Source organism: Apodemus sylvaticus, chromosome X, assembly GCF_947179515.1.
Source record: "Apodemus sylvaticus chromosome X, mApoSyl1.1, whole genome shotgun sequence".
NCBI classification, from domain to species: Eukaryota; Metazoa; Chordata; class Mammalia; order Rodentia; family Muridae; genus Apodemus; species Apodemus sylvaticus.
The window spans coordinates 55,834,502-55,861,595 of record NC_067495.1 but is presented as its reverse complement, the minus strand read 5'-3'; the positions used below and the strand labels follow the sequence as shown (position 1 = coordinate 55,861,595).

General features: G+C 37.6%; 1 protein-coding gene across 8 annotated transcripts in view; it reads left to right on the top strand.

The window, feature by feature from the left end:
* Positions 1 to 27,094, top strand: part of Arhgef9 (Cdc42 guanine nucleotide exchange factor 9) — a 136,488-nt gene that overhangs the window by 75,241 nt on the left and 34,153 nt on the right. For all 8 annotated transcript variants that reach the window (XM_052171109.1, XM_052171113.1, XM_052171112.1 and 5 more), the window contains 2 exons: positions 3,140 to 3,331; positions 13,110 to 13,289. In XM_052171109.1, coding sequence (XP_052027069.1) covers positions 3,140 to 3,331; positions 13,110 to 13,289 — 372 coding nt within the window. The remainder of the gene's footprint in view (positions 1 to 3,139; positions 3,332 to 13,109; positions 13,290 to 27,094) is intronic.

The following is a 27,094-nucleotide window of genomic DNA, read 5'->3' as shown; positions in this document are numbered from 1 at the left end:
TTCTACTTTTTATGGGTATTATATGTTCATTATATATTGAATAGTTGATATACATCTATTGTTATTCAATTTCCTAGTTATTGTGAATAAAATAACAATGAACATGGATATGCAAAAATTTTTATAGTAAGATATGCAGTTGTTTAGATACTTGCCTAGGAGGGGCTTAATTAGGTTGTATTGCAGATCTCTTTCTAGTTATTAGATACATAGCTGGCAAACATATTCATCCATTTTGTGGGCTGCTCTTTATTCATCCCATGGAGAGCATGAATTAGAGAGATCAGAGAAGGGACCGGGGACTGTTATAACCTTTAAAAGCATCGCTTTCAGTGACCTATTTCTTCTGTGAGGCATTATTTCTTAAAAATTCAACCACTTCTCAAAATAGTTTTACCAACTGGGAACTAAACATTTAGCACACAAGACTGTGAGAAACAGTTCATATTCAAACCCATGCCATGGTGGATAGTTTTAAAGCCAATGTAAGAGGGTTTTAAGAAGAGACATAAATTCGGTTTAGGATCTAGGATGAGATGGGAGGAAAAACCTTGATCAGAATATATTTAATAAATTTCCAATGAAAAATAAAAGCCAGGGAACCAAAAAAATGACAGAAAAGAGTAGAAGATGCAATGAAGTGATAGTGAGAACAAATAGGATGCATAGGAAAGACATGGTTAATGTCATGGGTGTGTTGTGCTATGGGAAAACTCAGTAAACAAGCTCCATCTTAATGTGTTGGTGTATAGTTATGAAAACAAAGAAAAGTTATTGCATGGGTCTTTCCTCTTCTTGACATCCCTCTCCCCACTATTTGTTATGTAACCAAAATTTTCATTGTTTTATTGGAGATTATTACTTCTAATTATGTGTATGTTAGAAAAGGAAAACAATTTGCTAACAGCTTTTTATGATGCTTTTTATTTAAATTTATATAAATGACTATATATTTATAATATATAATTATATATTTATAATAAAGCAAATTATCTTTCCCTTGGGGGATAAGGAGTAGGTTCTCTGCCTGACTCTGTACACTATGCTGATTGCCTTTTTGCCAGATAAGAATGTTATATTGATTAATATATGAACAATATATTACTGTTTTATATATATATTTATATACAGAAAAGTAATTTGTATATATATATATATATATATATATATTACTGTTTGTACACACACACATACACACACATGCACATTACTTTTCTGTTGCTGTCCAAACACTAACTTGGGTAGGAAGGGTTTCATTTCATGTTACAAGTTATAGTCTATCATTTAGGGAAACAGGGAAAGGAGGACACTTCTTAATTATTTTCATGGGTAGGTAATAAGGGATCAATTATACACATTGAAAAAAAACAAAAAGGAAAGAGCCAAATATGGTGTTCATAGCTTTAATCCCAGAACTTAGGAGACAAAGGTAGGTAGATCTTTTTGAGTTTGTAGCCAGCATAGTAAACATAATGAGCTAGGACTACATTGTGATATTCATGTCTCAATGAAAAAAAACCACATATTGATATTTTGCTTAGAAATAGCACATTTGCAGAGGATGGAATGTTCTAGAAAACAAGTTTTGATCATTTGTTTGTATATGCAAAATGCATTTAAACAGTGATCTCTACTTGTTTTGGCCTATATCAAGTAAATGGAATATATGTTGCTGATATTGTTAGGTATTCTGGGTAATAATTATGCTTCCTATACCCCCTAGGACTGAAAGTACAAAAGAATACAGTTCAAAACTACTATTACAGCTCTACCACTGTCATAAAACTACTCATGAATAGTGTTATATTCTTTCTGCATGGTTTGGCCCTGAAAACCTGACTGGGACACCAAAGGAATGAAGAAAGGACAGACACACATACAGAAATGATGGGATCAAGTGTCCATGCTTATTCTAATGGAGTAGCACCAATTATGCAACAACCCAGAACAGCATCAAGTTTATAATATACAGCACAGCGAGGGTTAGATAGCCTCCGTAGGATCTCTCTCTAGAGCTGAGTTGTGCAGTCATCCTGAAAGAGGGTTGGTAGTTGGTAGTTTTTGCACACACTGGTCAATCATTCCTAAATACTTGTACTTTGTCCAGAGGAAGACTTTGTCATGCCTTACCTGGATTCTTACCTGAGGGAAGTCCTTGTCAATAATACACAGTCACTGTTGACTTTATCTAGTCCTTCCTTATACATTAACTCATCAACCTGATCCCAGACTAGACAGTGCTGATGTATCTAAATTGCTTTCTCTCAAAGTTTCTAGAGTTAGGAATGTCAAAAGTTGGAGAGTAAAGGGGCAAACTATGGAAGCTGTTAAAATAATTACCAAGTTTCTTCACTAATTATATATGACATATTCTGCCTTTCTTCCTGGTGAACCCACCCATATCTGGTAAGCACATCCATCTCTGCTTCTCTCTACATAGGTTTATCTCCCTCCTAGAACTGGACTGGCATGGCACTGAAATCATTTCTTGATTCAAACTAAGTCATCCACAGTGTAAATATCTCACCCTGCTTCCTCAAAGCAGATTTTGTTTCACCTTTACTTTGAATGTTGCCTTTCCCTCCCCTTGAGGAGGTAGTCTTTCCAAGTCTAAGTCATTTTACAGTCAAAGTTTGATTATTGCTTGTATATCCTTTGGTGAAAATCAACATTAAATCTCTGTTTTAGATACCTACTCCTGTATCCAACTATGCGTACCACAATTGTAAGCACTTAAATGCTTTCTTTGGCACTTAAATCTGTAGTTTCTTTTTTCTTTTCAATTTTTTTAAAAGCCAAACTGTACATACATATGTTTCAACAGGAACAATTTCTGTTTGCTATTGCTTTTCTCTCTTGGAATGCCTTCTTGGAAAAGAAGCCTCTTCAAACTGATCCAGTTATTCGTCACATGTTCCATTTTACAGATAGTTTTCTAGAGACTTAGAGAGGAATAGAAGCATTTGTAGGGCCAGCAAGATATCCTACAGTCAGTCCAGATACTTTGTTTTCAAAAGTTTCTGATTGAAGGCTTTGTAAAAACAGATACTCATTTATCCTTTTTTTTTTTTCTATTTAGCTGGCAATTTCCCAAAGAAGGTTAACCTATTATCACTTTTTTCTTTGCCTACTTCCACAGCTCTGGGTGAACCAGGAGGATGGGGTGGAGGAAGGGCCCAGTGATGTGCAGAATGGGCACCTGGACCCCAACTCAGACTGCCTTTGTCTGGGCCGGCCACTACAGAACCGGGACCAGATGCGGGCCAATGTCATCAATGAAATTATGAGCACGGAACGCCATTACATCAAGCACCTCAAGGACATTTGCGAGGTAGCCATGGTGGTGCATGTGGGAGCATGTATGGTGCAATGCAGGGCACTTCTAGGAAGAACTGACAGTCTGCATGAGCCTGCCTGTGGCAGTCCCGAATGACCAAAAAAGGAGCTGGAGTTGCCTCCCAGATTGTTTTCAGTAGGATAGAATTGCATCCTCAGAGTTTTCAGTTTCTCTCTTCCTTTTTTTTATCCATCTTTGTCATTAATTCATTAATATTTACCTTCTGTCCTTCTACATCTTCTTTGTCTCTGTCCTTTCCTTTCCTGAATCTGTACTCTTAAATTCTTGGTTTCTGATCCAGCAAAGGCCTGACGTCACTACCTCATTCATGAAAGGAAATTTAAGCAAGAGCCAGGCTTGAATGTATAGAAGAGTCCCTAGGAGTTTTTTAAGAATACAAATTGTTAAGGTCTTCACTCCTGCCACCTAAGTTGTGAATTGTCAGTGGCTATGGTGAGGCATGAGCATATTTAAGTTTCAAGAGCATCACTTATGATCCTGATGTGTTGGTACTCTTCCCTCACTTGAAGAACATTGTAGTTAATTTAAACATGTAAGTACTTGTAAAAGAAATCAACAGATGAAGGCTATATCAACAAGCCTCAGCTCCTTTACTTTGTATCTCTATTTTCCCTAACTCCATGCTTTCTATCTATCTAGACTATGGGAGCTTCCCCATTCTCTTTATGTTAATGGAGACTGGTTAACACTTTCAAAAGATTTCAAAGGATTACTAAGCATTTCAAAGGATTACTAAGCAGTAAGAGAAAAATCAATAGAAAATGAAGAAAAGAATGTTTTCAAAGTCATTATTTTATGTATATGGGTGCTTTGCCTGCATGTATGTCTCTGTACCTCATGTGTGCTTGGTACATGAGGAAGCATTGAATCCACTAGAACTCGAGTTGTAGTTGATTGTGATCCACTATGTAGTGCTAATAATCCAAGTCAGGTTCTTTGGAAGAGTACCCAGTGCTCTTAACCACTGAGCTGTCTCTCTAGCCCTCTTTGAAAAGGCACACACACACACACACACACACACACACACAAACACACATACACACCCCAAAATCCAAATCACCCAACTTTCTTTTGACCTTGGGAAAATGCTTCATTGATTCATTTTGTTTTCTTCCCTCTTAGGAGAAATCTTTTCCTAATTTCTTTACCTAACCTAGGGACTACTTTGTAGTTGAGAATATAGTTGTAATATTTTCAAAGACCTAGTTTCCCTAGAGCAGAGCTATCTAACAGAGCATTCTGCAGTGATAAGATGTCTCCCTAGTAGACATCAGCTAGCTAACCAAGCTTTTGAAACATGGCTGGTATTATTAAGAAGGAAAACTTAATTGTTTTTATTTAAGTAGAATTAATTTAAATAAAGACATACTACTATTTGAAATCACATTGGACAGTACACCTATGGAAAGATAGTTATGGGTATTAAATTTAACCTGAGCTCATTTTCTTTTCTCAGTTAAGTAGATAAAGAATTATTCTCTTCATGTCACAAAACAGTAAGATAGGGTGGAAAGAATGCAGATTCTAGAAACATATTGTCCTGACTGTTATGTCTCAATTTAGTCACAAATTAACCTCATAGCCTTAAAGGTAACCCCACATCTAGTATACGCATACTCTGAGCTCAATTTTCTCCTTTGTCTTTTACACTTCATTATATACCTACTCCTTAAAGTTGTTGAGAGAACTAGATAAATGTACTGTTGTTTACATGTGAATTGTACTGGGGTGTGAACTTGGGTCCTTGTACATGTTAGGCAAGTCTACTACCACTGATCTGTACCCCCAGATCATAGATATAATGCTATAATGAAATATGCTCCAGATATTTTAGAGAATTTCTTTTTATTTCTCCCTTCAAAAAATGTTTTTCTGTTCACTCATCTATATCCATAGTTACCCTTTTCGTCTCAGAGGTTTCTACTCTAGCCAGCAATATCTGCATCACCTGAGACCTTGTTACACATGTAAAAATCTTTGACTCTATCTCAGACTCACTGAGTAAAATTGTGCATTTTAGTAATTTACACATTTGATTTGCAACTATAAACGTTTGAGAAATAGGATGTAGAAATATAAGGACTTAGAAATCTTAAAATGAGAATTTGCGGATATTAGGGTATCTATGATAAACTAAGTAGAATCTGTTTGCCACTTGATAACTAGGGCGGGCTATCATGACCTAAGGTAATTTTCCCTCTTAGCACAAAACCTTCCAATGGCTCATAATTTTCCTTCAAGTAAAAATGGAAACTGTTATTACTTACAAGGGCAGGTAGTGTCAACCCCCTCTCATTATTTTGGCTTCATCTCTTGTTTCTTTTTCTACGTTCTTACTAACCCACCCCTACTGGCTTCTTACTATTCATCTAGAGCCAGACATGCTCCCAAAGAGAGACCTTAAACTATTTTTTCCCTGTCCAGAGAAATACTCCTCCAATTAGGTGCTTCAAGTTTTTTTTTTTTTTTATTCAAATACTCTATTTAAAACTCCAAGCTTGCATTACTTCTTAGATTTTCTATTTTACCATTTTCCATTATACTTTTGACTATTGGATAAGTTGTGTATTTATGTATTTATTTACTTATAGCTTATCTGTCATACAAGAATGTAAATATCATAAGAGGAAGGGGATCTCATTAGTTAATTACTGATGTTGAATCCATAACCCACAGTTTCTGACACATAGTAGAGTCTCAAAAAATATTGCAAAATAAAAATAAAATATAATTGTTTGCATTTACACACTTGATTAGCATATTGGTTATCATTTAATATTCAATGAGGGCGAATATTATGATTTTCTGTACCAACAAATTATCCTTAATTAGAAAAAAAACTTTCTTAGTTTTTCCAGTCTCAAATGTTGTGAAAGCCTATTAGTCTTAGAAGCAAGCCTTATCTTCCCCAACTCTCAAACATCATGGTTTCAAAACATAAGGTGCAACAATGAATATGTTAATCTGTATAGAAGGAGGGTTTGATGACTCTGCTTTGAGGATTTGTCCAATGCAGCCAACCTAGTCAGAGCTTTTGTTGAGGACATCATTTTGTCGAAGCTATCTCTTCGTTCCATTCCACAGCAATAGATATCAAAGAGAATTAGAGAAATCTGTGTTTGGCTGGACCATGGGCAGTATTCTACTTTATACTGTCTTACCTATAAACCAAAGCCTTCAGCACCAAAATATTTTCAGAAAGAGTACCAGAGTTAGAACTGAGAGCCCCAGGGTCAAGTCATATTTTGGTATCTGGCTAAGAAACCTCAGCAAAGTCTTTTTAACCCTTGACCTTATTCTCCATCTCTAAAATAAGTGGGTTGGGGAGCTTGCTCTTTACGTAATATGTAGCTCTTAAATCTCTCTGGTTTTGTACTGTGTGGACATATTTTTCACCAGAGAAACCTGTGATAGTGAGACAGCTCTCTTCTGCACTTTCTGCCTCTTCCTCCTTAGAATTCAAGGAAGCACATCTTATTTGAGTGTGACTGTGTTAATATGACAATCTATGGCACTCTCCACAGATTTCTAAATCTAGCCAGGGGGATAAAAACTCAGAGCTTAGCTCAGGATCATTATGACTAATCATCTGTGACATTGCCATTTGTAACCATGGTACTAATTTTACAATAGAAGAAATTAAGTACTAAACAAACAGGGCTAAAGATGCTTCAAAATGATGTCTTTTCTGTCCCCAGGGTGAAATTAGCTCAGACATAATATAAATGTGAAATCAGTTCTATTCTCAGATGCCTCCAGAAAATCTTGCCTATCTTTCCTTGGTCATTTGGATTAGTCTCAGTTGCTTCACCATCAAGACATTCTTTATTTAATAAGTTTTACCCTGTTATTTCTGTCTTTTTTGTTTCAACCTTGGTTTTAAGCTGCATGTGATAACTGTAGCCTGTACCTGTAATCTCATCACTCAGGAAACTGAAATTTGAGGCTCATGAATTTGAAGCCTCTCCGGGCTACATAGTGAGATATAAATTAAAACCGAAACCAAAGAGCAGCAACAGCAGTAAAAATCTTTGAACTTTCGAAAGTTTTAGATTTTTCTCTTTTTTGTCATTATTTCTACCCAGGTACTAAACAAAGGTCATTATATCTTGGTATATATCTATAATAATACATTGTATAGTGTGGTAATTTTTATATTATATTAGAATAAACAGATGAGATAGCTAATTAGCCTAAAATGATCAGCCCAGGATTTTATGTCTACCCTAGTCCCTACCCCACCCAAACATCTTAGATAACCAATTTAGGGGCTCTTCATGAGGGGAGACTGATTTTCTCTCAGCATTTGTTAATTGGTCTTTATCTAAGAGTGGAGCTCTGGGAGATGTCCCCCAGCCATGATGTCATGTCAATAGATATTGTTACTATTCAGGCCTTCTTTAAGATACTATACTGTTATATTTTATGGGTGTAGTTTCTCTGTCCTATATAGAAGATATAGTCTCACAGCAGACTTTCTGGTCCTCTGGCTTTTGTACTCATCCCATCATCTGTGGTCTTCCCTGAGCTTTATGTGTCTTGTTACAAATATATCAACTGGGGCTGTGAACCCTGCTGTTGGGTCTCTTCATTTTGACCAGTTGTGGCTTTCTGTGATCTCTCTCTGCTGCAAAAAGTAGTTTCTTTGATAAAAATTGAGAGCTACACTAATCTATAGGTATAAGGATAATTAAGAATGTAGTTAGAAAATATACTGATTTGAGAAAGTAGCAGCAGTCAGTTCTTTTCTAAAATACATGATTTCACTAGGCACTGTTACTTGGCTAGAAGACTCAGTACCAGGCATGATTTCCTCTCTAGTTACAAGATCTTAAGTTCAAGTAGATGCCTATTGGTTACTCCCAGTTTATAAGTGCTACCTACTATTATACCTTTGGAGATATCTTGCTGTGACAGACATGTTGTGTGTGTGTGTGTGTGTGTGTGTGTGTGTGTGTGTGTGTGTGTGTGTGTGTGTTTTGTAGGCATCACAGCTAGGTAGGGCCATTTGGTTGCTTTTCTCCCTTTGCAGCTTACATTGCATCTTCCAGTACTGTGTGATCTCATTCTCATAGAGGAGGCTTCCAATTTAGTTACACTTGGATTCTCCCAAGTACTATGTCTGAAGTGTGTGGTGTCTTCAGCAATAAGGACTTATCTTCAGTCTCTGAGAGGCCACCAGTGACAATGATAATAGTCTATATTGTTTTGGGAGTCTTTTAAGATGCCCACAACCACCAATTCGAAAGGAAGGAAGATGTTTTGTTTGTTCATTTGTTTGTGCCTGGTACTGGGATTTTTGTTGGATAGACTATGACCCTTGGGGATCATTATCATCTCTGGTGATGTAACTTCACTTAAAGTGCATAATACATATTATATGTAATTTTGGGTAAACAAAAAATAAGATGATTCTTTATGGATATTTCAATCATTCTTAGTAACTTTTGATTCTTCCTGTTTCTCTTCTTCTGTGTTGCGTTCTATCTCACATCCACAGCTAAGGTACCACCCCAAGTTTTCCATCCACATCCTCTGTTTCTTGCTATTCCCTTCTCTACATCTCTCCCTATATGTTCCCTTTCTGTGATCTTGTTTTCTTGTGGTTACTCTAGGTTAATGTAACCTAGGATCCAGAAATAAGAGAGAGCATGTGACACTTGTCTTTCTGGGTCTGGATTACCTCACTTAGTATAATAGTTTCTAGTTCGATCCATTTTTCTGAAGTTCTCATATTTTTATTTTCATTTATCTTTAGAGCGTATATGCACCACATTTTCATTATCTGTTCGTCACTTGAGGACATGCAGGCTCTTTCCATTTTCTATGTTTTGGGAATAGAACAGCAATGAACATGGCTGAGCAAGTATCTGTGAAGAAGGATGACAGTCTTTTAGATATATGCAAAGGAATGGTGTAGGTTAGCATACAGTAGATGTATTTTTAGCTTTTGAGAATTCCTCATACTAATTTCCACAGTTGTTGTACCAGTCTGAAATCCCACCAACAGTGAATGTGGGTTGTCCTCTCCATCCGTCCTTGTAAGCATTTGTTGTAAATTGCTATCTTGATCTTAGCCATTCTGAGTGTGGTAAGTTAAAATCGAAGAAGGGGATTATTATCCAGAATATATTAATATAAGAATAACTAAAAAAAAACAGAATCAAGAAAACAAGTCTCCTAACTAAACAATGAGCTGATGATCTGAGCAGAATTTTGCTTGTATATAATTTATTGTAATTTGATCTACTTAAGGTAAAAATTAAGGTGTATTCCAAACACTAAGTTCAAAAATTAATAAATGTGATATCATTAAATGGAAAAACTTCCACACAACAAAGGACACCATCATTCTCACAAAGCATCAGCCTACACAGAAAAGATTTTTTACCAACTACGCATTCAATAGATGGCTAACATCCAATGTACATGCAAAAAAAAAAAAAAAAAACTCAAAAAAACTTATTACCAAGAAAACAAATAACCAAATTTAAAAATGGGGTACAGATCTAATACAGAATTCTCAACAGAGGAATCTCAAATGGCTTAGAAGCACTTGAGGAAATGTTCAACATCCTTTGCTGTCAGGGAAATGCAAATCAAAATGACATTGAGATTCCATCTCAACACCTGTCAGAACGGCTAAGCTCAGTAACTCACCTAACAACTCATGGTAGCAAGCATGTGGACGAAGGGAGACACTCCTCACTGCTGCTGGGAGTGCAAACTTGTACAACTGTAGAAATCAGTGTGGCAGTTCCTTAGAAAAATGGGAATTGCCGTACTTCAAGATCCAGCGATACTATTCTTAGGCATATACCCAAAGAAAGAGTCATTCTGTGACAGAGATACTTGCTCAAATATGTTCATTCCTGCTCTGGTCATTAGAGCCAGAAACTGGGAACAACCTAAATCCAGGTTGTTCCCTCAACAGAAGAGAGGATAAAGAAAATGTAGTATATTTACTCAATGGAATATTACTCAGCAATAAAAAAATGACATCATAAAATTCACAGGTAAATGGAACTGGGAAAAAAATCATCCTCAGTGAGGTATCTGAGACCCAGAAAGACAAATATGGTATGAATTCACTTAAATGTGAATACTAACTGTAAGGTCAATGAGAAGCAAGCCATGGTCCATAGAACCACAGAGGTTCCATATAGAGTAAGGGTTAGACACAAAGCCTACATGGGTTTGCACAAGATGGGGTCCTAGAGCTGAAATGAATAGATTCCTATCCCAGAAGCTTTCACTGATTGATAAGCATTTGCAAATCAGATTTAGTATTCTCCAAAGGAATTTCACTGAGGAAGCAAACTACTCCTAAGGGCAGGCCACATGCCCAGCAGTAGATGGCCAATAGAAGACAAATTCAATCGAATCTTTGATGGTTTCTTATTTCATAATGTACTGTCAGGGCTTCTTTTTAAAATTATCTTTTATCTTATATATACATATATAAGATAAATTAAGATAAGATATACATATTAAGATAAATTATATATATATATATATATATATATATAATTTGGTACTAGAAATTGGGACTACATATGTATATAATATATTCCTTTTTTTTTTTACTCTATAGGTCCTTTCCCTATAGAAAGTGTGACTCTGGTTTTGTAGTTTTCTGGGATTCCCGAGAGTGCTAATGAGTGGGCCTCTCCATTCATTATGTATCTGTTTCTTAAGCCTTTTCTTGAGGTCTTTTCCTTCTATTTGTTTGTATTGTCCTATTCTGATGTGTCAGTTTTTGTTTCATCTTATATTTTATTTTATTATTATTCCTTAGGTTTGTTTTCTAATGAGAGACACACAGAGGTTAATCTGGGAGATAGTGGAGGTAGGAAGGAATTAGGAGGAATAGAGGGAGGGAAACCATAATCTATTAATATAATCTAATAATCAGGAACTATTATATAAGGAAAAAATCTATTTTCAACAGAAGGAAAAAATTAGGTGTGTGCATTATAATGTATATCATATTGGTCCATAATTCATTTTCTGCATTTGACATTATATCATAAACCTCATCCATGTTTCTTCAGTATGTTTCAATCACTTTAAAGGCTGTATAATATCCCATTAAATTGAATGTGTATTTCTTCTCTACAATTAAGTTTAAGAAAGGACCCTACCACCCTACATTCTTCTTAATACATACACATAATTTCTACACACACATAATAGAAAGAATACGAATTTCTTCACAATGATAATGAATCTCTTTGGACAATTGGGAAGCTTCACTGGCATTTCCTTTCATTCTTTTTATAGCCATTACTTTCCATACTGGCTTTGAACTCTACATCCTTGCTGCATTTTGAATATTGTCTGATGCTTGGATCATTCCTTATCCTTTCAAATGAGAAGAATGAACATAACCATTAATTCTTTTCTGAATTGACATCTTAGGGCGTGTGCTATCTGGGCTAAGTATTTTTGTCATCATTGTGTTAAGGGTTTCTCATCAGGCAATGAATTTCTTTTGTCAACTCTCCTTTTATCATTGAAATTCTGTAAGAATTCGTCTGTATGTGTTTCAGATATATCCAATTGCTCTTGGGTTTGCTAGCTAACATCATCTATATTCTTTCCTGGCCTTAGATAGCAAAGAATATTTTTTAAAAGAATGGCTTGGAGCCAGATATAGTGGCCTATTGTGATATATTGAAGCCTTGTGAATCTGAAGCAGAATTATGAGTTCAAGTCCAGCCTGGGTTACATAGATCTTTTTTCAAAATACTAAGAAAAGAATGGTTTGTTTTTCTCAATTCCTGTTTCTTTATCAGAGCTTTTTGTGTTTTGACCTCAGTTACTAGTTTCCTGTACAAATATTTTTATTTTAGTAATTGTTTCTTTAGCTGGAGCCATTCATGTCTTTGGTATTCTATTCCTTCTCAACAACAACAAAGACACCTTTTGGTACTAGCAATTGAACCCAGGTCTTGTGTATTCTAGGCAAATGTTCTACCACTAAACTATATCTTCACTTCCTCCTAAAATTCTTAATACAGTTAATGTTGAATACAATCCAGGCTCTGTGAAATTAGCCTTGGCCGTTTGTGTTATTTTTCTCACACAAATAGTGGGAGAACATAAGCATTCTGGAGTAATCATTCTCTGAAGACTTACTATTGCAGTAACTTCCTTCACTAGAGCTCCATATCCCCTTATGAAAACTGAAAATATAAATTACCTGCCTTCTATATATGTGCTGGTAAGCCTAGGTCTAGCCCCTGTATGTTCTTTGGTTGGTGGTTCAGTCTCTGAGAGTCTCAAGAGTTCAAGATAGTTGACTCTGTTGGTCTTCCTGTGGAGTTCCTATCTCCTTAAAGGCTGCAATCCTTCCTCCTCTTCTTCCAAGATTTGTAGCTTGGTTTTCATGTGGTTCCTGAACAACTGGAATGGGGACTATCCTTAAAACTGTTGCCTGTACAAGGGATATGTTCTTCTAGCTGGGCTGTCTTGTTTGGCCTTAGTGGGAGAGGAAGTACATAGCCTCAAAGAGTTGATGTGCCAGGGTGGAAGAGATACTCAGGGGGTGCCTACCTGCTCAGAGGAGAAGAGGAGGGGGAGGGAAGGGGGAAAGATTGTGGGAGTGGTGACTGGAAGGGAGCCGTGAGAGGATGTAAAGTGAAAGTTAAAAAGGGAATTACCTGCCTACTTAATGGTACCAAAATAATTCGTGCATAGGAAGCAATAGGAGAGACATCTTCATCCTGAGCTTTTCCTTTGTCTGCAGGGCTACCTGAAGCAGTGCCGAAAGAGAAGGGACATGTTCAGTGACGAGCAGCTGAAGGTCATCTTTGGAAACATTGAAGACATCTACAGATTTCAGATGGGCTTCGTGAGAGACCTGGAGAAGCAGTACAACAATGATGATCCCCACCTCAGTGAGATAGGACCCTGCTTCTTAGAGCATGTGAGCATCTCACTTTGTTCAGATTTAAAGAAATATTAGGAATCAATAGGAGAGTGTGTGTGTGCCAGTTCTAGTCAGCTGTGAGTAGAAGTTCTTATATGATTCCAATTTTTTTATAATGAATAATTCTGTTTTATAGATGGTGAAATCTTTTTTTTATTCGATATAATTTATTTACATTTCAAATGATTTCCCTTTTCTAGCCCCCCCACTCCCCGAAAGTCCCATAAGCCCCCTTCTCTTCCCCTGTCCTCCCACCCACCCCTTCCCACTTCCCCGTTCTGGTTTTGCCGATTACTGTTTCACTGAGTCTTTCCAGAACCAGGGGCCACTCCTCCTTTCTTCTTGTACCTCATTTGTTGTGTGGATTATGTTTTGGGTATTCCAGTTTTCTAGGTTAATATCCACTTATTAGTGAGTGCATACCATGATTCACCTTTTGAGTCTGGGTTACCTCACTTAGTATGATGTTCTCTAGCTCCATCCATTTGCCTAAGAATTTCATGAATTCATTGTTTCTAATGGCTGAATAGTACTCCATTGTATAGATATACCACATTTTTTGCATCCACTCTTCTGTTGAGGGATACCTGGGTTCTTTCCAGCATCTGGCAATTATAAATAGGGCTGCTATGAACATAGTAGAGCATGTATCCTTATTACATGGTGGGGAGTCTTCTGGGTATATGCCCAGGAGTGGTATAGCAGGATCTTCTGGAAGTGAGGTGCCCAGTTTTCGGAGGAACCGCCAGATTGATTTCCAGAGTGGTTGTACCAATTTGCAACCCCACCAGCAGTGGAGGAGTGTTCCTCTTTCTCCACACCCTCTCCAACACCTGCTGTCTCCTGAATTTTTATGATTCCAATTTTTAATCCTTCATTTCAGTTAAGAAGATTTATAACTTGTTCAGGATTCCATTTCTTTGTTGTTATACTCTCTTTTCTCCCCAACCTTTTAGGAAGTTATCAAAAGAATTTTTTAAACTTCTCTTTCCCTTTCCTGTTGGCTTCAGCTTCTGTGAGAGCCAATATTTGGGGAGGAATTCAACATATTCACTGCATAATTGGAGAAATAAGAGAGAGCATGTAGTTCTTAAGAAAGTAGTTCCTGCAGGGTCAGAACTAAAGTATGAGAAGTGACAAGTTTAATGAAAGGAGCCATGGGCTTAAAGTAAACAAAGCCGTGAAAATGTGGGACCTGAGTCTGAAGTGACTCTGTCCATTACCCTATTTGAACTTCAATACCTTCATAGGAGATTGATTATATGGTACTCTTGGTATAGCATGCACCAAAATTTCAGATTTTCAGAAGGAAAGCAAATATTTCATATAAACCACATTGTTTCTGCTGATTGGACATGATGAGCTATTGTGACTGTGGCATCATAGAGATCCCTCGTGATATTCAAGTCCTCTAATGCTTGTGAAGAGCAAATTTTTCAAGTAGACGCTTCTAAGTATGGCATTCTCAGGCCTGACGTGATAACTCATTCCAAGTAGCCATTTCCGATAGTATTTGAGGAATTTTATAAATGTTGAACATGCTCATGACCTAGTAGTTTTAATGACAAAATTATTTTAATGTCAAAATAAATGACATTCTAGAACTAATGAACAATGTAATTTTTAAAGGCAAAATAATATTTAAAATGGATAGTATATCATTATCAAGTATTTTTTTCCCAGTTTTACAAGAAACTGAGAGATCTACAATGATCCTGCACAAAATTCTTGTACTGTTATGTGATGGAGTTAAGTCAGAATAAAAATGATCCATGAGGCATTTTGCTCTTAGATATCACATAAGAGGAGGATACATATATGTATTTTATAGCAACACATAGATATCAGTCACATGTTGGCAAAACAGAACACAAGCCAGTGTCCTCAACTACGGATTTCCCTTTATATCGTCATATGTTATTAGAATTCTTTGTTCCTACCCACTAGATGTCAAGTAACTTTTCCCTGTCTACTACTTATGACAGCCTAAACATGACTTCAGGCATTGTCTTATATCCCCTAGAGGAGAAGAATCACTTGCTTTCATGCCTTAATCTATTAATGTGGTTAATTTGAATTGAACAGTTTTCACAAGATAAATTAATGTTGTAAAACTGGGGGAAATACTTGATAATGATATACTATCAATTCTAAATATTATTTTTCCTTAAAAAATTATGTTGTTCATTAGTTCTAGAATTTCATTTATCAGCTTTACTTGGGCATTTGTTACATATAGGATTCCCTGATATGAATTATATATTGCAATGGATTTTTTTATTAATTGCTTGTAGATATGTAACTGCCATTATAGTCAAGAAATAGAATACTTTATTTCTTTTTTTTACATCCATCTCATTCTTTTTTTTACTTTTTTGTATTAGATATTCTTCATTTACCTTTCAAATGTTGTCCCCTTTCCTGGTTACCCCCCCCCCCCACACACACACACAAGTCTCATACCACATCTCCCCTCCCCGTTCTCCAATCAACCCTCTCCTGCTTCCCCGCCCTGGTATTCCCCTACACTGCTGCATTGAGCCTTTCCAGGACCAAGGGCTTCGCTTCCCACTGATGTCCAACAAGGCCATCCTCTGCTACATATGTGTCTGGAGCCATGGGTAACTCCATGTGTACTCTTTGGTTGATGGTTTTGTCCCTGGGAACTTTGAGAGTACTGGGTAGCTCATATTCCTCCTATGGCACTGCAAACCCCTTCAGCTCCTTGGGTCCTTTCTCTAGCTCCCCCATTGGGGACCCGAATATTTTATTTCTATCACCACACTGAAGATCTTTTCCTTCTTTTAAATTTTAACCTCTGGTTCCTTCAAGCACTGATCTGCTTTTTATTGTCATACTTTTTTCTAGAATGTCATATAAATCAGGGTTCTCCACTGGCAGCTTGCATGGAATCCTTCCAAAGCTATAAGTGACGAAGTTTCCATGTCAGATCTAGATTGATTCCTCCAAATCCTGTGTTAAAAGTTTGTGGTATTCTCTGAAACATATTTCTAAATGACACTAAGGGCAATGGCAATAGACTATATTGTTTTGGAAGTCTCTTTGACTTCCCCAACCAACAACTCACTAGGAGGTTTCCCATGCCCAGCACTAGGGGTTTTGTTAAATAGTATATATTGGGGGGGGGGGTTACATTATCACCCCGATTGGCATACCTTGATTAAGATATCCATTAGAGGTTATATATAGTATATGCATGTACTCATAAACATGTGTATATCACATGTAATTTTGAGTAGGTATAAATTAATATAATACCCTTTGGTTTTCTTTTCTCAAATATTCTCAGTGTTATTTATCCTTTCTCTTTCCCTCTCCCTCTGTAAAAGTTAACTCCAACTCTAGGAAAGTTTTCCCGAGCCACTTTGCCCATTTCAGCCTTTATAGCAACTGTATACTATTATTCTCTTTAGTGTTCCCTGTGCCCATGGTCCCTTTTTGTATTCCCACTGTCTGAAGTTACTCCAGGTTATATACTCACATCTACATTCTACTCATTCTTCTGATGGATACCTATAATGAATGGTTCCATAATATTGATTGTAGCACTCTGCCCAGATCCAGCAAGGGAATGAGGAAAAGACAAACGCAGAGATACAAAGACACAGAAAAGCTGGGATTTGATTGTCTCTGTAGGAGAGCAATATTCAGGCTACAAACATTCAGGGAGGGAAAGCTACACTGTCCATTTTCTCTACCCACTGTCAACATTCACACTTGGAGCAGAGGAAGCCCTTGCCCATCCCTCTGATACTCACCTGGGGAAGACTTTGCCACTCCCACGGGTATGAGGCATTGGGGATCTTGACATGGTCATGTCCGTGTCAAACAATACATACATTCACTCAGGACTTCACTGGCTTCTCACATCACCCCACCTTTTATACATCCAGTATCGATCTTTGTGATTAGTCTAGAGGCAGCTTGCTACTATTCTTGGCACCAGACTCTAAGAATGATGAAAAAGGAAGAACATAACAGTTTTTTCCCAAAGAAAACAAAAGAAATCTTTTCCCAAGTTAAAGAGATCGGAACCTCAAATTATGTCAAGATTAGCAGAGGAAACCAATCTGATCAAAAGCGTTTTGCTTTTCTAGGATGTGCTGACATAATTGGGCCACATCCATGCTATTATTATTGTGGGTACAAGCACACAGGAGGTGGATCCTAATTAATTCCTAATTATCCTGTCAAAGAATCTCAAGGCTGTAACTCACCTTAAATAGTTGAACAGAGCCCATAGGGACTCTAGGTGGTTAGAGAAATAACCACCCACATAGAAGAACTCATTAGTATAGGCTATGGCTTCTCCCTTGACTGGTTTTATCAGCATGGACATATCAGAAATGATAGCTGTTGGGTTATTTGGGTTAGGCTGTTCAAAAAGCTGGGTAGCATTTTATTTATTTATTTATTTATTTATTTATTTATTATATTTTTGTTTATAACTACCTCATTTGTTTATAGTAGAATGACCTCATTACTCCATTTTTTTCCTCCTTCCAAACCCTCCATATCTCCTTGCTTTCATCTATGGTTTCTTTTTTTATTAATTGTTACATATATAAATGTATATATTACTTGTATGTATGTTTTCAGAGTTAGCCATAAGGCATTAGGTAACAAACTAATGTACTCTTCCCTAAGAAAGACTATGTCTTCAGCTCTCTGTCCTCCTTAGTTTCTTCTAGTTCTTTGTATAGTATTGAGGTCTCATGAGCTTTCTACATTACCAGCTTTACTGGTGTTGTCTTTGTTCAACTCATGTTTAGGCTGCCATGTTGGTAAGACTTTATGGGTATAGCTTCTGGTATTCCTAGGAAACAAAAATTTCACAACAAATTCCAGATCCTCTGTCTTTTACACTATTTACACTATTTATACCCCTGGTTCTGCAATGATACCTGACCCTTAAGTACAGAAGTTGTATTATAGAATTATGTATTAAGAGCAAAGTTCACACCTCCACATTGTATTGTTTTTAGTTTTCTCTCCTGATCTCCATCTATTGCAAAGAGAATTTTCCTTGAAAATTTTATTTAAACTATTTATGTATGTATTATAGGTTGGAAGCTATACAGTAGACTGAGGATTAATATTCACATTATATAAAGAACTCAAAATAGAATCAAAACAAAACAAAATATGACCCATTCCATAAATGGTTCTGGGACCTGAATAGAGAATTCTCAAAAGAAGGGGGAAAATGTGTCATAGGTTTCACAAAATATTCATTTGCCCTAGCAGTTAAGGAAATGCAAATCAAAACAGCTCTGAGATTTTATCTTACTCCCGTCAGAATGATAAAGGTCAACAGAACTGATGACAAATGCTGAAAGAAATGTAGGGAAAAGAGAATCCTTCCTTCCTCATTGTTGATGTGATTGAAAACTGGTCCATCCACTTTGGTAATCAGCATTCTGTCATGGATTCTGCTGCAGTTCTTGACCCCAGGTTCCTGTCTGGAGTTCCAGTCCTTACTTTCCTAGTATTGGAGGAATGTTGTAAGATGAGTTCTAAGATGAAATAAACCATTTTCTCCCTAAGTTGCTTTTGGTCATGCTGTTTATCACATCAACAGAAACCATAACAAAGACAGTGTATATAATTTTAAAACTTTTAGGACATTTAAAAGTGTTTAAGATATATGTCCTCTTCTTGTACCATTATGAACATACAGTTATAGTCAAATAGCAATCACGCACTCTTTAAATGCCAGCAATTTTAGGAAGTAAGCCAACTCTTAGTAAATGCATGCCCCAAGATATTGATTACTGTGTTCATGATTGGATCGGGAAAATGAGAGTGAGACTAGTGAATAGTATTAGTTGATAGATCACATGTGAAGGAGAGGGATGAAAAAAAAGGCTCATCCGTAGGGACAAAGGTGATGAGGTAATTCTGGTTAAAGGTAGACTGAAAAGATAGGAGTAAAAGAGTGATGATCCTTAAAAAAAAGCCTAGTAAAAGGATAAAATAGAGGGAATAGGAGGAGAAGGAAAACCAAGGGAAGAATGCCACAAAAATGTGACAGTGGGAGGGAAGGAGGAAGAGGGAAATGCAAAGGGGAAGAGGAAAAGGGAGAGATAAGGAGAAGGAAAGGGAGAGATAAGGAAAGGGAGAGGGGAAGAGGAAAGAAATGGGGAAAGGGTGAGGGATATGGGAGAGCAGAGCTGGCCTGATAAATTGGCACAAGGTACTCAGTAAAGGAGGAGTAAATGTAAAGGAGACGGGCTGGCTGGGAATATACAGTCTGAACAGTCTCTTCCCTGTTTCCTTCCTCCAGTCCCAACTCACAGTGTGTCATTATTGGATTCCAGATTCCTCTTAGACCCCTGGGAAGTCATTGTGAATTCAATTTACAGATGTTGGTCTTGTTAGTGCACATTGCTTTATGGATTGGACACAATAGACAGTGGTCACCTTTCTGAGGTTTTTCAGTAAATCAGTTGACACTTGTGGTCCTCCTCTGAGCAGTAGTTCCTTGTGTCTGGTGCATAGTTTGGAGTCTGTATCTGTACTCTCCTACAGACTCTGATTCTGACCATATTTCTACCTTGATTAGGAAAGGCAGTAAGATCACGAATTCAAGACTAACTTAGGCTATATAGTAAGACCTAACTGTTAATGTATTATATTTTCCAATTGAAAAATTTTAAGTACTCAGAGTGCAACCCCAAAACACAAAGTATAAGGCTATGAACATATTTTCTGACTTCCTCTGAGCATTTTCTAGTCTTGAAAAACCATTAACTCTAACCAAACCAAGGCAAAGGGAACAGAGGATAAAATTTACTGCACACTGAGTTTTTGGCTCTCCAAATAGAATACAGCAGCGCCGATGTCAACTCCCCTCGGTGAACGTCAGTGTAGAATGTATCCAGTATTATGTGTCATGATCCGTAGAGAAAAACCTATTTGATGTTTCCATCTAAGTCTCAAAGGTTTTGCCTCAGTTCTATGATCATCTGCCTCATGGCAGGTGGTGTTTCCATGCGTGATCCAGGCTTCAAGACATGGTATCCAAGCAATCTTTTTATATCCATCAAAGCTCCCTTCTGTGTAATGTGCTTCTTTTGTTTTTCTGCTTTTTAGAATTCTTTGAGTTTTGTGTAATCTGTTGGCAAACTCTATTTTATTATGCTAGAGATCTCTAAGGTTCCTGAACCTAAATATTTGTACTTTATCCCCAGATTTGGGAAGTTTTTAGCTACCATTTCTTTAAATGAGTTTCTTTTTCTTTTTGTCTGTTTCTTCTGAAACTTGAATTTTGAAAATATTAGATTTCTTTACTGTATCCTATCGATCCTGTAAACATTTTTTTATTCTTTTTTTCCCTTTCTTGTCCTTTGTAGCAGCAAATGATCAGCTGGATTCACTTACTCATTTTTATGCTTTATCTTGTCTCCCCTTTAAGCTTTGTTTAGATGTTCACTAAATGTAGTCTGTGGCTCCAAATAATTTATTTGTTTTTTTTGTGTCTGTTAATGTCTTCAACTTCTTATTTTGATTTTGTGCTGTTTTCCCATTTTTGTTAGTTGTTTGTACTTGTTCTCTTAATTCACTTGACTTCTTTTAAAGAATTATTTTGGATTCTTTTGTTCATTAATTAATTAATATATTTACTTTACATCCCCTTCTCCTTCCTCCTCTCCACCCAGGCCCTCCCCTCTTACCTTCCTCCCTGCCCCCTCAATACATTTCTCCTTGGAGAAAGGTAACCAGTTAGAATGCATTTGGGCAGTAGATGCAGTGTCACAATTAATCCTGTCTTGGATAATGCAGTGGCTCCATGGCTGAGTGGAAAGGCTATATTGTTAGTTCTGTATACTACATTGACAAGATCTGTGGAAGATGCACAGAGGCTTTGAGAATATTGGGGTCCTTATCTATACAAGTGTGTCTGTCGGCTAGATATCATTGGTGGAAGACAATGCTAGTGGTTTGCCTGAAAGGCCATTTTTAGACAAGTGCATGGTGGCAGAGACAAGCTTTTTCTTTTTTTTCAAAGTCACAAGACCTTGGATGAGTAATAATCAGTTGTGTCAATGAAGTTTACATTTGTTTTGAGAACTTGGTTGCACATGGCAGTAAGTCTGGAACAGAGGGAATGTTGGATTGTCACGAACCCATGCTTGGTAGTTATTCAGAGTCACTGAGACAGAGCATTCAAGGATGATGTAGCTAAAATAATGTTAGGGAATAAAGATAACATCTCAGGAAACTGTCAAATGTGAAAGCTTGGTTGCTGGGCTGCGATGTCTCAAGTAGGAACAGTTCAGACAGGGCAGACACCTGGAAGGGAGAAATTTTGTAATCCAAGGGCCTGGATAATATTAAAGCTACAGGACTTGGTCCTTTGGTTAGGATAACTGTACCAGGAATTGCTCAGCTCTATTTAGGAGAATGCTTAGTTCTAAGTGGGTGGGTTGGTGAGCAGGGGAAGGAGAAGTTGGGATAGGGCGTTTTTTTGGAGGGGAAACCAGGAAAGGGGATAACATTTGATATGTAAATAAAGAAAATATCTAATAAAAATGTTTAGTATAAAATACTTAGTAGCTGGGCAGTGGTGGTGCATGCCTGTAATCCCAGCACTTGAGAGGCAGAGGCAGGTGGATTTCTGAGTTCAAGGCCAGCCTGTTCTACAGAGTGAGTTCCAGGACAGCCAGGGCTACACAGAGAAACCCTGTCTCGAAAAACCAAAAAACAAAAAAAGAAATTTTAAGAAAATTATAGATGAGACAGAGAGAGAGAGAGAGAGAGAGAGAGAGAGAGAGAACAAGAAGAGATAGAATGTATCATATACCCAGAGAATGCAAAGGCAAAAATAATGCCCGATGCAAAACAAACTAAAACCTCTGGAGTCTTCGTTGATAAAGGCTGGAATCGGGCTGCTCCTATATTAACAGTAAGATAGCTCATCGGTAGAAGCTGCTAGGACTGACATCTCTTCTGACTCACTTCTAATCACCTGGGTCTGTGACCTTGACCATTTCAGCATCTTTAGTGGTGAAAGTTGTGCTTGATACCTTGAGTCCATGAGGACTACTGAGGTCCAAATGAAGACACCTGTTAGATCAGCAGTTCTCAACCTGTGTGTCACAACTTCTGGGGGGGTGTCAAACAGGCTTGCCTAAAGACCCCCAGAAAACACAGATATTTACATTATAAGTCACAACTATAGCAACATTAGTAATGAATAAGCAATACAAATAATCTTACGGTTGGAGGTCACAACAATATGAGAAACTTTATTAAAGGTTAGAGCATTAGTTTGAGTACCACTGTGTTAGATTCTCGTGTCAAGCAAGACTACAGGAATGGAATATGTAGGGAAATGATCCTGATCTTTCTACCCCTTTGTGGTGTGATTTTTTTCTTCTACTATATTATAACTTCTTAAGTAAATTCTTGAATTCTCCCATAGTTATATTTCTTCAAGATGTTGCCAAATTGAATTTTGTTAGGAAGAGGAGAGGCTGGCATCTCCTACTGTACCATTTACTTTGCTGATATCCTCTAACCAAAAATTGAGTTCAAACTATTTAATAATTTTTGCTATTGTTGTAAAAGGTATTTTATTAAAAACTCAATTTTCTGAATTACTGGCTATATAGAAATATAATTTATTTATGTTTCCTTTTTCCTCTTTTCATTTCTTTTTTACTATTATTCTTTAATCCTTTTTTATGGTCCAGTCTTTATCCTCCTCCTGGTCTGCCCCAAGACCACTTCCCATCCCATACCTTCTACCCACCCCCATGCCCCACCCCACTAGACCTCCCCACTCCCTAGGGCCTCCAGTCTCTTGAGAATTAGGTGCATCTTCTCTCACTGAGCCAGGTCAGGCAGTCCTCTGCTGTATGTGTGTTGGGGCCTCATATCATCTGGTGTATGCTGCCTCGATGGTGGCTCAGTGTCTGAGAGATCTAGGGGGTCTAGGTTAGTGAGACTGCTGGTCTTCCTATGGGGTTGCCCTCCTCTTCAGCTTCTTCCAGCTTTTCCCTAATTCAACCACAGGGGTCCCTGGCTTCTGTCCATTGATTGAGTCTAAGGATCTGCATCTGACTCTTTCAGCTGCTTGTTGGGCCTCGCAGAGGGCAGCCATGCTAGGCTCCTGTCTGTAAGCACACCACAGCATCAGTAGTAGTGTCAGGCCTTGGAGCCTTCCCTGGAAATGAATTCCAATTTGGGCCTGTTACTGGACCTCCCTTCCCTCGGGATCCTCTCCATTTCTGTCCCTGCAGTTCCTTCAAACAAGAACAATTCTGGGTCAGAGCTTTTGACTGTGGGATGGCAGCTTCCACTTGATGTCCTGTCCCTCCACCAGAGGAGGTCTCTACAAGTTCCCTCTCCCCACTGTAGGGCTTTTCATCTAAGGTCCCTCCCTCTGAGTCCTGAGAGTCTCTTACATCCTGGGTCTCTGGTACAATCTAGAGGGTCCCCCACCTCCTACCTCCTGAGGTTGCCTGTTTCCATTCATTCTGCTGGCCCTCAGGGCTTCAGTCATTTGCCCCCACCCAATTCCCGATCATGTTGCCCCCTACTCAGGTCCGTTGTCCCCTCTCCTACCCAGGTCTGTCCCTCTCTCTGCACACACCCCACAACCAGTGATTGCTTTCTTCTCCCTCCCAAGTGGGACTGAGGAATCCTCACTTGGGCCCTCCAGCTTGTTAAACTTCTTGAGTTCTGTGGATTGTATTTTGAATGTTCTGTACTTTTTTGTCTAATATCCACTTATTAGTGAGTACATACAATGACTGTCCTTTGGGGTCTAAGTTACATAACTCAGTTATCACTCATGATATTTTCTAGTTCCATCCATTTGCCTGCAAAACTCATGATGTCCTAACTCTTAATAGCTGAGTAGTATTCCATTGTATAAATGAACCACATTTTCTGCTCAAGTCCAAGTGGATCAAGGACTTTAACATAAAACCAGATAAACTGGAATCTAATAGGAGAGAAAGTGGGAAAGAGCCTCGAACTCATTGCCACAGAGGGAACCTAAACAGAACTCCAATGGCTCATGCTCTAAGTTCAAGAATTGATAGGTGGGCCCTCATGAAACTGGAAAGGTTCTGTAAGACAAAGGACATAGCCAATAGGACAAACTGGCAACCTACAGTGGGAAAAAGTCTTCACTAATCCCACATCTGATAGAGGGTTAATATCCAAAATATAAAGAACTCAAGATGCTAACCACCAAAAAAAAAATAAAAAAATAAAAAAATAAAAATAAAAAAATAAAAAACCAATAAAAACATGGGCTATAGAGCTAAACAGAGAATTCACAACAGAGGAATCTTGAATGGCTGAGAAGCACTCAAAGAAATGTTCAAAGTCCTTAGTCATCAAGGAAATGCAAATTAAAACAACCCTGAGATTCCACCTTATACCAATCAGAATGGCTAAGATCAAAACTTGACAGTACATGTTGGCCGAGGATGTGGAGAAAGAGGAACACTCCTCCATTGCTGGTGGGATTTCAAACTGGTACAAACACTCTGGAAATCAACCTGAAGGTTCCTCAGAAAATTAGAAATAGATCTGCTTGAAGACTCAGTTATACCACTCATTGGTATGTACCCAAAAGATGCCCCACCATGGCACAGGGGCATGTGTTCCACTATGTTTATGGCGGCCTTATTTGTGATAGTCAGAAGCTGGAAACAATCCTTTTCGTTTCTTTAATACTTTTTTGTTCTGGATACAGTATCACGCAATGGAGTTCTAGTTAGTTTGGTAGTTACTATGTAGACTACCCTGGACTGGAACTCACAAAGTTTACCTGCTTCTGTCTCTTCCAGGGCTGGAATTCAAGTTGTGTGCTACCACACTGAGCTGAAATATTTTTAATTCAATTTTTAATTAAAATATAATTGCCTCATTTCTTTCCTTCCCTATCCTCTCTCCAAGTCTTCCCATGTCCCTTCTCTCCAACACCCCTGCTTCCTCCCAGTTAATTTAATGGCCAATTTATTATTGTTGTTGTTGTTACATATATAAATAAATGTTACATATGCAAATTATCACTATATAAAAACAGCATGCTAAATTGGTTTAGTGTAGCTTATATGTATGATTTCAAGAATGATTGCTTTTTATTGGACAACCATTTAGGGCCTCATCCTTAGGGGAAGCTAATTCTCCCTCCCATCATCAAATGTCTATTACTTTTTTTTTTGTCTAGGGGTGGGAATCTGTGAAATTACTCCATTCTACCTTGTCTGTCTGTGGATATTATTGTTCAGGTCCTATTTGGTCTGCCATATTATTATGTGTCATGGATGAATGTTCCCTGTTGTTTCTAGGAGACACATTCTCATAGAAGACTTAATGGCCCCCTATTACTTATTATCTTTCTGCCATTTATTCAGAGATGTTTCCCAATCCTTAGGTGCAGTAGTATTATAGATGTATGTTGGGCCCTGCTCCACAAGATCTCTTGATCTCTCCATTGTGATCTGTTGTGGGTTTTTTTATTTTATAATTCCTCAAGGAATTGTATTATTTGATATTTACCTATTCAGCATGCTTTTTATATAGTTATGCATTTTATATGTAATAACAACAATAATAAACAGGTCATTTATTTAATTGGGAGGAGGCATCGAGGTATTGGAGAGAATGGACATGAGAGGACTTTGAGAGAAAACAGGGAAGGAGTGATGTAGCTATATTTTAATTATAAATTAAATTAAAAATATTTCAGCTCAATATGATGGCACACATCTTTAATTCCAGCATGGGAGAGAAAGAAGCAGGTAGATCATTGTGTACATGGTTAACAATAAGGTTTTATATTCCACAACTGGGAGGTAACCAAGGACCTCAAAAACAGCCTATAATGTTTGGGCAGTATGTTGGATACTGACGAACCCAAAAGAGGGCTTCTCATGCATGGTGTTGAGGGTTTTCTTAAATGTTCTATGGAGGGAGTATTTCCAGCCAAGATAGAGAATTTTCATTTAAATTGTGTATGTATATGTATTCATAGATTTACATGTATTGGGGGTATTTTAGGTAGATAGATAATAGTTTGATTCCTTGTGACTTTTTCAGGCATCTTTACTGTTATCTCTTCTCATTCTTCTGAAATTATAATTAAATCTGCCTGTTTTCCCATCTACCACTTCAGATCACTTGTACCCTAGTTTCCTATTCTTCTATTGCTCCTTCCTGCCTCCACAGTGTTCCATTTCTACTTTCCTGATTTCAAAGTTCTGTACTCGCATCTGACTAGATGGAGCGAGGAACCACATCTGAAAGAGACTGTGCAGCGTTTGTCTTTCTGTATCTGGGTTACCTTATCCAACATTATCTTTTTTTAGTTTCACCCATTTACCTGAAATTTTTTTGACTTCCTTTTTCCTTAAAGTTGAATAATATTCCATAATGTACATATATCACCTTTATATTATCCATTCATCATTGAATAACATTAAAGTTATTTCCATTTCCTAGCTATCATAAACAGAACACCAGTGAGCATGGCTGAGCAGGGTCTGTGGAATAGGGTGTCACGTCCTTTAGGCATATGACAAGGAGTGGTAGACCTGAGTCATAAGGCAGAAGTAATTTTAGCTTTTTGAGGAATTTCCACACAGATTTCCAGAGCTGGCTGGACAGGTTTAAGAAAGCGTCAACAGTGGACTGGGCTCCTTTTATCCACATCCTCGCAAGCATTTCCTCTTGGTTGTTTTGCTCATCTTTTTCATTCTTACTGGGCAAAGGTGAAATCTCAAAATGGTTTAGATTGCATTTCCCCAATTGCTAGG